This window comes from Balaenoptera physalus (genome assembly GCF_965194825.1).
Source record: "Balaenoptera physalus genome assembly, chromosome: 10".
NCBI lineage: Eukaryota > Metazoa > Chordata > Mammalia > Artiodactyla > Balaenopteridae > Balaenoptera > Balaenoptera physalus.
The window spans coordinates 11,116,897-11,134,836 of NC_138889.1; the positions used below are offsets into that span (position 1 = coordinate 11,116,897).

Consider the following 17,940-nt stretch of genomic DNA (forward strand, 5'->3'; position numbering starts at 1 on the left):
TTCTTTTTTACTATTGTGGTATTGTTGTACCTTCCGATTGTTGATTCATCTTTATTTTTATTTTTATATTCTTCCTAACATATGTTAGTTTCCTAGTCTAATTTTATTTTTTACTTTGTTATTTATTTTATTTTTATTTCTTTGGCTGCCCCAGGCGGCTCGTGGGATCTTGGTTCATGAACCCAGGGTCGGGCCGAAGCTCCTGCAGTGGGAGCTCTGAATTCTCAGTATTTTTAAAGTGAAAACACACAGGCTTAAATGGTCCAGGGACCTTGTTTCCAGCATATCACCCTCTCTTTTCTTGTCCTCTATCTCCAGTTTCTGATCCTTTCAGCATATAAATGTGTTTAAACCTCTTCTATTAAAAAAAAAAAAAATGAAACAATCCCTTACTTGATCTCATTCTCTGGTTAAACCTCATCTCTTAATCCACAGCCAGACATCTTAAAATGTAGGCTGGTCTTCATTCCCCCAGCTCTCATCCTGACCTCTGTACCCTGCAGGAGAGCCCTTATTCTCACTGAAACTGCTTTGCTCAGGCCACCAATGACCTTTTAGTGCTAAATCCTATGGTACCATTTTCTTTAACTTTCTGTTTTTTCAAACTTACACAATTATTTCAAACTTACAGAAAAATGGCAAGAATAGCACAGAGAACCCCCAAATATCCTCACTGATTCACCACTTTTTAACATTTAGCCACATTTCTTCATTCTCTCTCTTTCTGTAGATCTCCCACTCTCCATTTGTAGACAAACAAATCTACATTCTATCATTTATAGTATTATTGTTTGTATCATCATTACTTAGTTTATCTGAATCATCTGAAACTTGCATATATAAGTTGCATACATCACTCCCTTTTTATGGCACCTTTTTACTTGTCTTCTCTGCAGAGTTGAACCCTGTTCACTGATTTCCCTTCCTTGAAGTTTTCATGTCTCAGGTTCCATGACACTGTTTTATCCTGGTCAGCTTTCTGCCTCTCTGGCAATCCCTTTGTAATCTTTTACCTTCTCTACCTCTGCTCTCCCTTAAAATATTCTTACCAATTTCTCCAGGGCCCTGTTCTTGACCTTCCTTTCTTCTCCCACTACCTACAATTCCTGAGGCAGCTCAGCAATTCCCATGGCTGCAACCCACCAGGGAATTCTTATGATGCAAAATGCACATAGGCTAACTCAGATGTCTCTCCTGAGCTCTAGGTCCTCCTCCCTACAGGCACCTCCAAACTCAACGTCAGGCCCACTGCGGGCCTCACACACCCCCCTTTCATTCCCAGCACCAAAGCCCTCCTTTTCTTCCTCAGTGGTGTTGGTGCCACTAATCAGACACTCAGAAACTATTCTCTTTCTCTCTCCCACGTTCACCTTGTATTTAAGCAATTGCTAAGTTTGTTCGTTCCACTTCCTGACCACCTCAAGGCAGGGGCTGAGGAGGATCAGGTGCTATCCTAACCTGCCAGGAGTTCAATACAGCCGGTGGAAGAGGATATACCCACCATCCTGCAAAGTGAACTGATGGCATGTGGAGTGTGGGGCAAACAGAGCAAATGCTGCCACCTTTCCAGTTCTCTCATCATCTCTTGCAGAAATTACAGCAGAAGTCGCCTGACTGGTTTCGCTGTCTCTGCAATCTTATTATTCTCTTCCAATCTATTCTTCAGACCTTCACAGTTTAACATGCAAGCCCGATGATGTCATTAACCTGCTTACAATTTGCCAATGGCTTCCTGCTCTCCGTAGGATAAAATTGAAAATCTTTTGATCGGCATAAAAAGCTTTTCATGGCCCCTAGCTGACCTGCCCAGCCCTGTGTCCCTCATACTTTGCCCTTTAGCTACTGAACTCCAGGTAATACTCAGGACAGACTAGATTGCCCTGCATTTTTACACCTCTGCTCCCATTTGTCTGTTTGGCATATTTTGACTCATCCTTCTAGGGTCAACTCAGGTGCTATCTCTTTTCAGGAAGCTTTTCCTGTCTTTTAGGGCAGAATTAGGTGCTCTTTTAGTTACACTAAAAGAAAGAATTAAATTATACCTACTTTTATATCACTGCATTATAATGATTACATAACTGTCTTCCCACTACCAAAAGTTTTAAGCTCCTTGAGGGTAGGAATCATTTTTTTTAAAAAAAGGATGTTTTGTCAAGTTTTATTTACTTTTCTGAAGAGTTTTTTTTAAAAAAAAAACCATGTCTTTTGGGCTAGTCACCTAAAAGCTAGTGGTTGGAATATAGTAGGTACTCAATAAATATTTGTTGTCTGAATTATTTTGATTTCACGTAAAGGTATCTCTTAGTAGTGAGTTACTCATTGTTAGAGTAAGTTTACTGAGGGATATGCAGATTCTTTGAAAATCATCTTTCAAGAAAAAGATTTCAAATGAGGCCCATTTTCACTTGAGATTCACTAAATGACCTTTAAATGGTTTTTTAATCAACCATTAAATATTGAGATCAGCTTTGGGTAAAGCAATGTGCTAGGAGGTGGAGAGGAATACAATGCTAAGGTTCAAGGAGCTTATCGTGTAGTTGGTAGAAAAGAAACACAGGCAACAGCTAATGAGACAATGGCCGAATAGGATTAAACCCTGGAGGAGTGGTTCCAGCCACAGGCACAACAGGACAGGGGTGGGAGAGGCAGGAGCGGGACCACAGAGAAGCCATCAGAGGTGGGTAGTTGAAGAGGAGAAAAAAAGTCAGCCTGGAGGTTTGTATGCTGAGTGCCCCGCCAGCATGCAGGATGCAGCGAACACCTAACAGATACTTTCTGAATAAAGAAAGGGAAACATTCCTTGGGCTGCTCTGTCTTGCTGTCATTTTAGATGCAACAATCTTAAGATGTTTTGCTCCTTATTGTCTTTACTCAGGAGTGGGTTAGAAACAAATGAGTCTTGTACCCTCAGAGATGAAACGGTATCCTTTTTGCTTTCTTCTGTACGAAGTTTTTTTACTGTCTCTGCCTAGGGCCATGCCATGCATTAAGCACTGTGATTTTACCTTGATTATTTTATCACTGGCCGAGACGCCTGCGATTTTCCATAGTGACAAGTGTGAAAGCTAGAGTTTGCAAGAATCTTACATGCTTCAACTGTGTTTCCTATAGTAATTTAAGTAACTAGAGATAAAGGATCATAGATTTATAGCATTTTGCAGCTGGGATGGACCTTGCAGTTCATTTCGGCCAATGCTTCGTTTAAGAAAAAAGAAACTTAAGGCTCGGGGGGAAGCTGAGATTTGCCCAAGTCATGCATCAAGTAAATGGCAGGTCAGGGCCCAGAACTCCCTGTCTTCTGACCCAGTCCTTTACCCACAACACATAACAAGTCTTAAGGCGTTTCCTTTGTCCCCTCGATCCTGTTGGCCGAGCTGCCTAGGCTCTCCATCAGGTCTGGTAGGAGACCCTGTCCTCTAGGTCCACTTCTAGGAGACATTTGTCCCCATCCTCCCAACTTCTGGGTGTGGCCTCCCTGGCATCAGCTTTCAGGAAGCTTCAGGTGAATGGCTGTTTTCATTTCTTTCTTTCTTTTTTTTTTGGCAACTCTAAGAGTAGCCTGGAGGCTACTGCAGAGGCAAAAAGATGATTTGAGCCGTCCCCCTTTTCTAACTTTTCTGAAACTGGAATGAATTTTATTCTTCTTATTATTACTTTTCCACTGTACATAGTTTTAACTAATGATGTCAACAGGCTCTACAGGCTGGGTGATTTCAAAGGGCTTTATCCCTTCTGAAGCAGGTATAAAACCCGGTCCAAGAGCAACTGCCCCACGTAACACTATACACTGGATTAAGAAGACATCAGCTGCTAGAGCTTTTCTTGATTCTTCTAGAAAAACAATCAGTGGGGACGGTTTCATAAAAATCTTCCCTGAAACCGCATTGTGATTTCAAAGTAGTAAACCCATGGCCAAAAAAGGGATGTCATCACGCTAAATTACTAGGTAGTAGGTGTTTATGTTCTGCAAACGAGGGCTCAGTGAGGCTCTGAGGATTCCCACCCATTTTTAGGGACCATATCCCCCATCACCTAGGGATACTATATGACTGATAACTCCAAAAGGAAACAGACTTGGGAGCAGCAGAGTATTGGACAGTATTTTGGAACTGTGATTTTTTTTTCCTGCCTGTACTTTCTCCATGCCATTCCTCTGAATGTTTGAAGAGTGATATGATGATTTTTCCCTAGGAAATAGAACGTTGGGAAAGTGGGTAGGGTTGGCTACCTGAGCAAGTAATGACCCATCCGGGCAGAAGGCAGTCTTACCCATCGGAACGTGGCATAAGAATAAACCCTTAAGTGATAAGATGTCAGTCACAAACATCACTTAGATCCAGCAGTAACCCTTGAAACACACTTAAAATTCAATCTAGCAGGTGACCTTTAGCTGTTGGGCTCTTTGACGCCATTTGTCTTCAGGGTCGATAGCGACATTTCCAACCTCTCTGGTGTTCTGAATAGACGGCTTGTCAGTTACTCTGACGGGGTAGGAGATCTAAGGGGGTAAAACATATACAGCACGTTAACTGGATTCATTTTAGTCTTATGGCCATGGGGCTCGAGTCTGTACTCTAGAAAGAGGTCCTGCAGCGTTACATTTTATTTATAGTTCATTTCAAGGATTCATCTCAGTCCTTAGGCATCTGGATTATTCCCAAGGAAAATGGGAATAAACAATGTTTTCTCTTGCAGGGATGACGTGAGAATTGGTGTTTTGAGGTCAAAGTACTAATTATTGGGTTGGCCGAAAAATTCGTTCCGTAAGATTATGGAAAAAAACCTGAATGAATTTTTTGGCCAACCCAATACTTTAAATGCTCAATACGTACTCAGGGGACCTGATTTTAGAACAGTTATCTGAGCCGGACGCTGCAACTAATGTTTAAGTATGCCAAACAAATAATGAAATAACACTATACTCCAAGACGGTGATAAGAACAATAAAAATAACATATACATTGAATGCTCATGATAGCTGTCCTAAGCACTTCGTATATGTTAGTTAATTCTCACAACAATCTTACCAGGTATGTACCTTTTATTATCCCCTTTTTGCAAATGAGATAACTGAGGAACAGAGAGGTTAAGTAACTTGCCCAGAATCAACAGCTAGTAAGCAGAGGAGCCAGGCAGTCTAACTCCAGAGACTGTACATTTAGCGATTTTGCTAAATTAACTCACTTATTAGAAATATCATCTTTGACTTGCAGACTTTGTAGTTTTGACACCCCATAAATTGGAATGATGTAGGTTAGTGGTGCTCAACTTTAGATAGATATTAGAATAACCTAGGAAGCTTTTAAAAATTAATGTTCTGGTCCCATCCCAGATCAATTAAATCAGAAGCTCTGGGGGTGGCCCCAGATATGAGTCTCGTACTTTAAAAGCTCCCCAGGTGGGTCTAACCTGAAGACAGGTTTGGGAGCCAGTGATGAAGGCAGCTACGTGGGATTTAGGTCCCCAAATTATTGATGGATTTAGGTTCCCAAATTATGGAGGCTCTCATTAGCTACCCGTTTTAAGTCAAGGAATTAGATTGTCTTCTGTGCTATACGGAATTCTAGCCACCAGGTAGCATTTCAGAGAGCAAACTTAAAGTTCTGCGATAGTAACGTTGGCAAAGATTCTGGCGGTAATTATCCAGTACACTCTCTAGTGCTTCTGTACCATCCCTGGTAGACGTTCCTCCCCTCACTGCCTAATCACTTGCCCCTTCTCCAGGCAGGAGTTATCTGCTTGTCACTATTCGTCTAGGTTTAAAGATCTTGACGGAGAAAGAAGGAACAAGGTGGCTTGTGAACAGTTCCTTTCTGTGGGAGACCTGGTCCTTTCAAACACTCCCTGGAGTAAAATGTTAGACCTTTGAATCTCTGTTTTATCAATGATAAACATTATTTTCCATCCTCGAGAAACCGAAATGCTATAAGGCTCTTCCGTATAAGAGCAGTGATAGGTCTGTCTGTAATTTCTATCCCTCTGCCCTTTGAAATAACGTAGAATAAGTCAATCCCTCTTTCAGAAAACAGCCCTAAACTGGTAGAATCTAAGATGCCTTCCCCAAGCCTTCTCTTATATAGAGGACTTCTCAAGATGTCTTTGTCATTCCTCCTGGGAAAGATTATTCATATGGGGTCCTGTGGCCACCCTGCTTTGTCACCTGCAAGATGCTGGTCTCCCCATTTCTAAACTGATGTCCTTAATTTAAAAATTTAGATTCAGGATTTGATACTTGTTTTGTTAAATTTCCCCTGGTGGGCTGTGCGGTGTGAGAAGCAGCAAGGTGGAACGCTGGAAAAAACATGGGGTTTAGAATCTGTCATGGCTGTGTTTAAATTCTCATTCTGCTGCTGACTTTTACTTCATACTTATGCAGACTAGTATTCAATGCAGAAAGAGGCAAATATACTTGTTAAATATTAACTAGTAAGCAGGCATTTGACAGTGAAGATAACCTCATTCCTTACCACTCAAGGTAGCTTCTCTGGCACAAGAAAGACAATTTGTTCCTCTTGTTTTGGGTGTAACCCCTTCTCTACCTGAATGCCTCCCTATCACAATTGCCCTACTAATATATACAAATAAGGGAAATAGTGTGAAAGTTTCAGTACTTAAAGGTTGATCTGAAAATGGGAAAAAATTAAAATATAACTTTTTCCATGTTTGAATTCTCACCGCTAATACAAGGAACAAAATGTACTATTGGATCATGGCAATTTTTAAATTACAAATGGAAGTAATCAACAGGTTTTGAGTGATTACCTACTCTGCAAATGGAAAACTTCACAATACCATGGAACAGTTTAACTTGTGCTGAGATGGAAAGTTTGGAGTTATAAATGCTATAAATGCTCAAGGTCAGGAACCACTTCTCATGTTTCCATCTCTCAGTCCCTCACTGGTTCCAGAAACATGGGATGACAATAAAAGTATTAGATTTTACAGCTTCTGTCATCATTTTCTCAAAGGCTTCAGTCCCTTACTGCCATGACGTTAAACAGATACACAACTTATTTAAAAGAAAAATCAACTCCATCCTGGAGGAAAAATGAAGGTCGGGGCAGGAAAAAAAAATCTAAATAGGCTGCCTAAGCAGGCGAGGAAATAATCCTTTTTTAAACCTCAAACACGCAATGTCTTGGACAAGCTGGAGCCTTGGAGAAGTTGGGTTTATTCCTAGATCTGCCACTAGGGGGTTTGATTCCCGGCTTTTGTAAAGGGGACTTAGTTTAGGTAATTTGGTTTTTCACTGGTGATATTAACTGTTTGATTAACAACGATGGGATCCCTTATGGAGCTCTGATAAAAAGTTTACAAATGAAAAATACATTGTCCTACGCTTCCTTCCCCAGAGAACATAGGATGTATAATATTTCCATCCACAGGCTGTTTTGGTAGAACTTGGTGTCTGAATCACTCCACTGAGTCTCTGGGTGAGTAAAACATACTTCTACATTATCTCTTTGAAAGTGGAATGGGACACAACCTCTGCTAGCTATTTCTTTTTTTTCCTTGGTGAACCATTCTATTAATACCAATCAAATCGAGAAAATGATCAAATGAAATTGCATTTTGAGCATCATAAGCTGTGTAATGTCTATTCTGTTAAATTGGGGCCATAATTGCTTCTCCACTGAAAAGATACAACAAAGACAGCAATCATGGCATGTCATTATCCCAGACTAGAAAACCGGCCTTTGCTGGGAGGACTTCAAAGGCTTGTGGTTCTCGAATTGCATTTGGCTGCTATTGTTGGAGCGCAGGCAATCTTGATTAGGTGTTTACACTGAGGTAAGGCGCAGAGCAGAGCGCCTGAGTGCCTGGGTCTAGAGCCATTAAAAAATTGTACATTATGTTCCTGGCTTTGAAGTGAGGGTTTATATGTAGGAGAGCAACTCAGATTGAGTACAGCTGAGCTAGATTGGGCTGCTACTTCTCTCTCAAAGAAACTCATCAGGTTCTTAGAGAATCAGCGCCACAAAAAAAGTTGATGCTTTTCCAAGAGCTGTATGTGAATCACTGTGTATCCGCAGAGACACACACTGAAACATGTTTAAATAGAATATCACCGTGTGGTCCTGCAGTCGCGGGAGGTTCCGGTCCTTTTTTCCTCTTTCTATTGTTTTCTGTTAATAACCTTGTGTTTAGATGTCATGGGGAGTCTCGCATTAATTTATTAGGTTCCTTGTTATTCTCATTCCTTGATGGTGTTAACAACGAGCATATATCCCAGTTAAAATAGGCCAGAGAATCCTATTTTTCTAAATGTGGTATTTGCTTGCCATCATTCCAACACAGCTGTTACTGAATCCCTCTCTTTGAGGCATAATCAGCGGACTCAGTTGATGTTTCTTTGTTAACTTGGCTAATGAGCGATCTGCAGTTTTAACTCTGTCCTATTTCTAATACACTTTGCTCTGTGTCAGTTTGGACCTGCTAAGATCAATGCTACTGCCCCCTGTATTGACACACGGCCAGCAGAAGAGGTGGAGGCATGGCAACACAGAGAGCCCGCCGCGGTCAGGCTCCAACACGGGGATTTAGTACAGCTGTTTGAATTATCTGGGGATTTGTATTAATTATTCAGCTATTTAGAGACAAAACACCTGAAACCTGAAATGTTTTGGCTCTGCCTGGCCACTTTCTCCATCCTGTAGAACACTTCGTAATGTATCAGTATTTAGCACATACGTGCTCAGGAAGAAATTGATGACACTGACACCTCTGGGTATATTATTTTTACATTCATTTTCCAGATAAGATACTTGAGCTTTTAACAACCCCAAACTAATTATGCCAGTCACCTACTTTAAAATCCTTTGATGCTGTTCCATCGCCCTTACCTTTAAAGGTTTATAAGGCCCTCCCTCCTCTACTCTTCAGCCTCCCCTCCCTGCTCTCTTTAGACTGTACTTTTTCAGGTCTGCTCTTGGGCCACATGCTCTGGGTCCACGCACGGGGCCATTCTTTGCCTGGAAACTCCCCTTTACCTCACTTATTCTGACCAATCCCATTCACTGTTCTAGCCTTGGCTGAAATATAGTTAGCCTTCCCTGATGCCCTGGAGGAGGTTATAACAGATGCACCTGAGCTCACGGCCTTAGTGCTCTGTCCTTTCCCTTGTGTGACGAGTTTCACCCTGGTCATTATGTTTGTCTCGCCTCTAGATGTTAAGTCCCATGAGGGCAGGAAAAGTAGGGACTCCGAGCTGGACTGTTCAGCTCCAGAGGCACTACTCCCATGAGCTACGTGGTGGTTCTGGATGTGCCTGGCGCATATGTGCTCAATAAATATTACTGAGTGAGAAGATCAATCTACATTGCTCACTGGACGCTCCGTTTACATCAGAACACATCTAATCTATCGTTTATCTGGCTAGATCTGTGGTTTATATTAAAGCCTGGAGGCTGTCAGCAAAACAAGGTGGAAGCTAGGATCCCATCTCTGTTCTTTCCCTTGTTGGTTCGGCCCCAGGCCCAATGGCCCTTCAGCACTTCAGCCCTTGGCATTTGCTGTTCCCTTTTCCAAGGAAGCCCTTTCCTCAAATATTTGCATGGTGCTCTCTCCCATCTCCTTTGTGATCCATTTACAATTGTAACCCCACTCCTAGCATCCCCTCTCCCTCTGCTCTCCTTCATTTCTCTCCTCACCATTACATCACCTACTAATATGCTGATTATCTGTTTTGTCTGTTGTCTGTCTCCTCCTAATAGAAGGTTAGCCCCACGAAGGCTGGGATTTTTGTCTGCTTTGTTCACGGATGTATTCCAAGTACTTAGGACAATGCCTGACACATAATAAGCTCTTTTTTTTTTTTAATTATTTATTTATTTATGGCTGTATTGGGTCTTCGTTTCTGTGCGAGGGCTTTCTCTAGTTGTGGCGAGCGGGGGCCACTCTTCATCGCGGTGCGCGGGCCTCTCACTATCGTGGCCTCTCTTGTTGCGGAGCACAGGCTCCAGACGCGCAGGCTCAGCAATTGTGGCTCACGGGTCTAGTTGCTCCGCGGCATGTGGGATCGTCCCAGACCAGGGCTTGTATAATAAGCTCTTAATAATTATATGCAAACGAACGAAGCAATCAACCATTTTCAAGAACGCGAAAGAGATTTTTAGGAATGTGTCGTGATACGTCTGTGAATGTTGATTAGCTAGCGACCTGAACTCCCCATAACACAGCTCAGAATATTGTAAGTGTGACCTCTGGATGGTCACAGGATTCAAACTGCTCCATTACTAAAATCCTTCAATGATTCCATGTCATGTAGAGGAAAGGCCTAACTCTCTAGCACAGTAGTTCTAAGACTTGAGCGTGTATCAGAATCAGTTAGAGGGCTTGTTGAAACACAGAGGTGAAGGCCTCACCCCGGAGTTGCTGACTCAGGAGATCTGGGCTGGGGCCCGAGAATTTGCATTTCTAATGAGTTGCCAGGCGATTCTGATGCTGCTGGTCCGGGGACCACATCCCGAGAGCCCCCGCTTTAGAATGACACACAGGGGCCTACATGAAAGGCCCATGCCCGTTTCTCTAGCCTAAATACGCACACTCCCATCCTCATGATCTAGTCATGCACAACACGAAGTTCTCCTTAACTAACTCGCTAGGTTAAGTAATACTCTCCAGTCCTTTCTTAAGACAGTGGGCCGAATGCTCATGGCTGGTCGGCTACTCTGTGGTATGCCTTGGTACGTCTATTTCCACTAGTTGAGTTATATATTTACCAAGAGTCTTTTACGTGTGTTCTCAAACCTGTCTATTCCTATTGTACGTGTTGTTAAAATTATGAACTTTCTTTTTTTTTTTTTTTTTGTAGTTTTCACAGTTTTTTTTTTTTTTTAATTTATTCATCTATTTATTTATGGCTGTGTTGGGTCTTCGTTCCTGTGCGAGGGCTTTCTCCAGTTGTGGCAAGCGGGGGCCACTCTTCATCGCGGTGCACGGGCCTCTCACTCTAGCGGCCTCTCTTGTTGCGGAGCACAGGCTCCAGACGCGCAGGCTCAGTAATTGTGGCTCACGGGCCCAGCCGCTTCACGGCATGTGGGATCTTCCCAGACCAGGGCTCGAACCCGTGTCCCCTGCATTGGCAGGCAGATTCTCAACCACTGCGCCACCAGGGAAGCCCCTGAACTTTCTTTTTAAAGGTTAGATCATCTGGAGAAATCTGAGTATGAATAGACAGTTGTTGTTTCCATGAAAAAATAAGTTAAATAATTTAGAATGACCCAATAAAGCAAATGCAAAAATAACAACTGGGGAGGGGGCGGTCTGTAAAAGACTAGGGGAACAGTCACAAAAATCTAGAAAGATTATGATCTTAGATCGTTTCTAAACACTTTTTAAGTTTTTACGTTGCTTTCAAGAAATCGGAAGTGGACACCATAGATCTTTCAAACTGACGTGAGAAAGACAATACAAAACTGTCGTCCATAGAATATACACTGACAGGAAGGCCTGGCCCCTCAGTAAAAGGTTGGTGAATTAATGTGTATTTATATACTTCAAGTGAAAGTAAAGTACTTAAGGTCATCGTTTGTCATATCTGCTTTAACCACTTTACTTGATTAACTGACCAACTGCCTGTTCGTGACCAGCACCAAAGTGGTTCCTCCTGTACCCACAGGTCTCTACTTAAACGGTGTCCTTTCTTGCCCTCATGCCACCCCATATGCTCTCTCTGCCTGTGGTAACTTTGCTGTCCACCTCCACCTGTTACTTTCTACTTCTCCCTAAAGAATCAGTTCAATGACTGCCTCTTCCGTGAAGCCCTCTCTGACTTCTCCCGACAGACTTGGGTACTTCTTCTTCTGGGTTCCTTTGGGACCAGACATGTCTCCAGGAGAGCAGTTATCACTTGGTCCTGACTGTTTACATGTCTGCTTCCCACTTGGCCAGAAGCTCCTGAAGAGCATATACACTGACAGCAGTGTATAAAATGACCACAGAATCGTAGCATTTGGGGGCATTCGGTAAAGAGGCAAAGGATGGTTCCCATCACCATAGCTCTCGACTTTACTGCACAACAGTGCACTATAGCCTGGGTAGGAGAGCACAGAATTATCAGGTTCTCCAGGCACATTTTTGACAGCTATCCTTAGACATGATTAATTCTGTTAAAGTTCTGGTTTTCGAAAGGGCGTGCTTCAGTTATGGGAAAAGTTTTCTTTCCATGGATCCCTCCTCAGTAATGTCGAATTAATGAAGTGTCACTCTACAGATCGGATAAATAAGTGCTGAATAGTGCATACAAGAAAGATGCCTTAAGAAACTTCTTGTATTGAAAAACCATAAAGTTCAATTTAAATTATGCTGTCATAAGTAAGTGCTCTTGTTGTGGTTGCACAGGGCAAAATAAAAAAAAAAAAGATCAATCAATGAACATACACAGAGTACCTACTCTGTAGAATATTTTTAATGAGTATAATATGAGACATGGGACTCAAAAACACCACCAAACTGAAAGAATTCTATAAAAATAATTCTGTGTTTCTAACCAAACATAATTAGAAAAAGATGATCATAATTTAAATAAAGCTAAAGTTTAATTTTATAGATACCCAAAAGTTTCACAAACCATGAAATTTAAAACCATGGAAAAGGAGAGTGTTATATCACTTAGATATTAATCTTATCCAATAGGAGGCTAAATTCAAATCAAATGTTCAGTAATAAATATAACATATTTATACAGGGCTATATGATTATGCAAAGTGTTCACATACAGCATCTTATTTGGTCATCTAAATAATCCTGGGTCTGTAGAAGAAGGCAAACATTTGTAATCTCACTCTGATGGGGAAAAACAAAGCTCAGCAAGATTTTTTTTTTTATTTACCAAAGGGAATAATTGGCTCCAATAATAATGGGGCTCAAATCTGGTCTTTCAAGGCCAAATTCCATTATTTAAGTCAAGAGCACAAGCTCGTTAGTCTTTTTTATTTTTTCATTTTGAAAGTGGTAAAATTCTGAACCCCCCCCAAAACTATTTAAAAATCACATTCCTTCATAAAAGATGTAGAAAGTGCTTACTGTATGCCAGGCTCTTGGAGTTCAGAGACGAGCCAGCCTAGGCCTTTAGGAGCTCAGAGTCACATAAAGACATACAGACACATACACTACATAGTGCAGTGTGGTGTTATGGATTCTAAGGTGGATGTTCAAGGATGAGGGAGGAACTCAGAGAGTCTTCATAAAGGTAGGGGACTTTGAGCTGAATCTCAAAAGCAGGCTGAGATTTTCCCAAGCAAACAAGACAGGGAAAAGTAATCCATCAGCCTGGACAGAGGCCCAGGGGAAACGCTGGGTTCTGGGAGCTGTGAGTTCCCAGAGTATGACTGGAGCATAGGACGCAAGGGAGGAGTGACAAAGGATGAGGCTGAAATGGCAGGAAGGAGCCAGGTCACAAAGGGCCTCGAGTACCACTCTGAGAGTTAGAATTTTATCTTGAAATCAACAGGGACTCTCATTAAGCAGGAGATTGATATGATCAGATTTGTATCTAAGAAGAACACTTGTGAAGGCAGTGGAGAAGATAGATTTGAAAGAGTTGTGATATGAAATTGTACTTCAAAACCAAGGTGTCAAATATTCGTATGTTCCTTATCACCAAGTGTAAATATTTGAAATATAACTGAGACCAAAGGCAACTATTAGAGAGATATTGCCAACAAGTTGGGTACAAGACTGTAGGGTCCTGTAATCCATGGGGCAGTGTTTGATTGACTGGGGACCCTCAGGAGACGGCATGGTGAATGTGAGGTGTGTCCACCCCCGTTATGTGCAGTCTTTTGGGAATCACATCATAGAATGGGCTGCTAGAGCCTACAGATGTTATTCTATTGACAACACTTTGTTCTTATTCTACCTGCAGTCACGTCCCTTTCATTTTGAGACACTGTAGCCTGAAAAAAAAAAAAAAGCTGTTTAGGAGAACCTATTCCCGGGGTGGATTCCTTTCTCGTGGCTTAAGGAATGACCAGTGGTAATAACAGCTTCCCTTCACTGAGTGTCTGCCACGTGTCAGGAGCTTTGTATAAACTCTTCCAATAGCCCTCCAAGGCAGAAATGGACCCCATACAATAGATGAAGAAGATAAGGTTTGAAGAGTCACTTGCTCAAATATCTAGTTAGTGGTACCACCTAGTACACGGAAAAGCCAGCATTTAACCCATGATAGTCTGACTCCCAAACCAGTGTTCTGTTTCAGTTTCATCTCTTCTCCCACTATATTGTGTTGCCCCCTAGGAGAGAATGCTGCTTCCAAGGCTGGGGCCCCAGAGCTTACATAGTCTTTTCTTTCTCATCCATTCACTTCTCAACTCGAATGGTATCTCCTCAGAGAGCCCTTCCCCAAGTACCTCGCTAAATATCCCAGTTACACCCTGCTCATTACTTTATTAAAGAAAGTTGATTCAGTGTCCTTTGAGATGTTTATCCCTACTTGAAGTTATTTTGTTACATGTTTCCTGTCACCTGACTGGATGTAAGTCCCTTGAAGGCCAGGCTCTGCATGTCTTATTTTCTGTTACATTCCTAGCACTAACAAGAGTACCTAGCACACACTGTTGCTCAATAAATGCTTGTTGGCTGAGTTACCTGCTGCCTCAGCAACAGTCTCAAAGATGTGTTGATGCTCAGCATGGGTAGTGGATTCTATATAGGACTTTATATTGTTTTGAAGGCCGTAGGTAATTGAATAACCTTTCTATAATGCACATTGCAAAGTATCTGTAATTTCTTTAAGAAATTTCACGGAAAAAACAGAATAACATGTATAAAGCACTTACTGCTCCTTCCTGAGCCCCTACTAAATTTCGCCTTCATCAGCCTTCAAAGTCACATTAGAATTAAGATAGAAAGGTAGCTCAGGACTTCCCTGGTGGCGCAGTGGATAAGAATCTGCCTGCCAATGCAGGGGACGCAGGTTCGAGCCCTGGTCCGGGAAGATCCCACATGCAGCGGAGCAACTAAGCCCATGTGCCACAGCTACTGAGCCTGTGCTCTAGAGCCCGTGAGCCACAACTACTGAGACCACGTGCCGCAACTACTGAAGCCCACACGCCTAGAGCCCGTGCTCTGCTACAAAAGAAGCCACCTCAATGAGAAGCCCGCACACCACAACGAAGAGTAGCCCCCGCTCACCACAACTAGAGAAAGCCCGCACGCAGCAATGAAGACCCAAACGCAGCCAAAAAAAAAAAGGTAGCTCATTGTTCAAGAGACAATTTCCTTTAATGGTAGATCATAAATAGACTCAAATTCTAGTGAGTTTCAGACAAATACTTATGGTTATGAAACAAATCATAAATAAAAGTAAGTACTGAATATTCACCAGCAAAGTTATTGGCCGACTGTGATACTTAGGTGCCTTCTAGTGTGTGTTGGTTTTTACATCAGTTCCTTGCCTCACACATCATGTGACTAAGATCTTGCAATGTAGTCAAAGGTGATTTTTCCAGTGCATTTTAATGTGAGGTTAACAGATCTATGAAAAATGGTGAAATGATTGTGGAGAAATTGAATTTAAAAATCAGTGGTTCTACTCTGAGCCATTATTTTCAAGCAAAAGTACAATTTAGGTGACCCTGAGCAACCAGGGGGTGTAAAGTTACCAGGGTTCCTATAAAACACTGTATATTGTAAACACATAGGCATGGTTCAAAAATAAGAGATATGGAAAGGTATAAAGTGAAAAGTTTTGCTCCCACCCTACTCCCCCTCCACCCTCTACAATTAACCACCTATGTATCTTTTCTCACTTTTTTAAAGCATACCAAGAAAATATATGTATATTTTTATTCCTCCCCACTTTTTTGTACTGTATACACGTCTATACAACTTTAGCTTCTCTCTTAGTAATAATAAATCCTGATAGGTTGTCCATCCATAATGGTTCATGAGGAACATCTCATTTTTTTTTTAATAGCTACAGTGTACTCTGTTATATGAATGTACTATAATTTATTACACATTCCCCAAATGATAGACATCTGGGTACTTTCTAATCTTTTGCTATTAGAAATGAGGATGAAATGAATGATTTTGTTCAAGGGTTATTTCAAAACTGCACACATATAACTAGGATACATTCCTGGGAGTGGAAGATGTTGGGTCAATTTAAAAAATAATAATTACTAACATGTATATAGTGCTCGCTATAAGCCAGGCATTGATTTAAGCACTCTCCATATATTAACTCATTTAATCTTCTTAATAATCCTTTGAGGAAGGTACTAGTATCATCTCCATTTTATTTTATTTTATTTTATTTTATTTTTAAATTTATTTACTTTACTTATTTAATTTTTGGCTGCGTTGGGTCTTCGTTGCTGCATGCGGGCTTTCTCTAGTTGTGGTGAGCAGGGGGCTACTCTTCGTTGCGGTGTGCGGGCTTCTCATTGCGGTGGCTTCTCTTGTTGCAGATCACAGGCTCTAGGCATGCGGGCTTCAGTAGTTGTGGCTCGTGGGTTCTAGAGAGGAGGCTCAGTAGTTGTGACGCACAGGCTTAGTTGCTCCGCGGCATGTGGGATCTTCCCAGACCAGGGCTCGAACCCGTGTCCCCTGCATTGGCAGGCGGATTCTTAACCACTGCACCACCAGGGAAGCCCTCATCTCCATTTTAAAGGTGAGGTTACTGAGGCACAGAGAGGTTAAGCAACCTGCCCAAGGTCAGATGGCCAGCAGGTGTCAGTGTCAACCAACCTGGCTCGAAAGCCTATACTCTTGGCCATTATGCTTTGCTTTCTCAAGGAGTGTATGTAGTATTTGTATTTTAAGTAGATATTAACAAATTGTCCCCCATACTTGTTAATCCAATTTATTCTCTCACCAGCTTGACTATACTTTTTTGCCCAGAGGTAAACTGGGCAAAAACTGGGAATTCTGTTGGTTTAATTATAGATGAAAAATGGAATCCCAATGTAGTATTAATTTGGATTTCTCTTATAATGACCAAAGTTGGATATCTTTTTGTATGTTTAATAGCCATATGTATTAACTTTTCTGTGAATTATCTATTCATATCTTTTGTGAATTTTTATATTGGGATATGGGTCTTTTTCTTATTGATTTCTAGGAACTCTTTATATATTAGAGCTATTAGTGTTTTGGCTGTGATATAAATTAGAAATATTTTTTCTAGTTCTTTATATTTTGGCTTTCTTACGCCTTTTTTCTTGCAGAAGCTTTTTTTTAAAAATTTATTTATTTATTTTTGGCTGTGTTGGGTCTTCATTTCTGTGCGAGGGCTTTCCCCAGTTGTGGCAAGTGGGGGCCACTCTTCATCGCGGTGCACGGGCCTCTCACCATCGTGGCCTCTCTTGTTGCGGAGCACAGGCTCCAGACGCGCAGGCTCAGTAGTTGTGGCTCATGGGCCCAGTTGCTCCGTGGCATGTGGGATCTTCCCAGACCAGGGCTCGAACCCGTGTCCCCTGCACTGGCAGGCAGATTCTCAACCACTGTGCCACCAGGGAAGCCCCAGAAGCTTTTGATATTTATGTACAGTTGACCCTCAAACAAAGTGGGGGTTAGAGGCACTGACCCTCCACACAGTTGAAAATCTATGTATAACTTTACAGTCAACCCTCCATATCTGTAGTTCTGTATCTGTGAATTCAACCAGCTAAAGATCGTGTAGTACTGTAGTATGTATTTTTTAAATAATCCACAAATAAGTGGACCTGTACAGATCAAACCCATGTTGTCCAAGGGTCAACTGTAGCCAAATCTATCAGTCTTTTGTAGATTTTGGACCTCAAATGGGGTCCTGCCTTTATCAAATCATAATATCAGATCATATATTCTCACACTAATTTGGTTCTATTTCTAGACTTTCTATTCTGTTCTTCTATTTTTCTGTCTGTATATGCATTAAATATTACCCTACTATTTAATTATTGAGGCTTAAAATATACTCTGTTATCTAGTGGGGCTAGATTCTCTTAT

At 41.6% G+C, this 17,940-nt stretch overlaps 1 protein-coding gene across 3 annotated transcripts in view; it reads right to left on the reverse strand.

Moving 5' to 3' along the window:
• JHY (junctional cadherin complex regulator) overlaps positions 1-17,940 on the reverse strand; it is a 64,345-nt gene that overhangs the window by 23,840 nt on the left and 22,565 nt on the right. For 2 of the 3 annotated variants that reach the window (XM_082410875.1, XM_082410877.1), the window contains one exon: positions 4,385-4,498. The exons of the other annotated variant lie outside the window; for it this stretch is intronic. In XM_082410875.1, the coding sequence (XP_082267001.1) occupies positions 4,385-4,498 (114 nt within the window). The remainder of the gene's footprint in view (positions 1-4,384; positions 4,499-17,940) is intronic. 3 annotated transcript variants of the gene reach the window in all.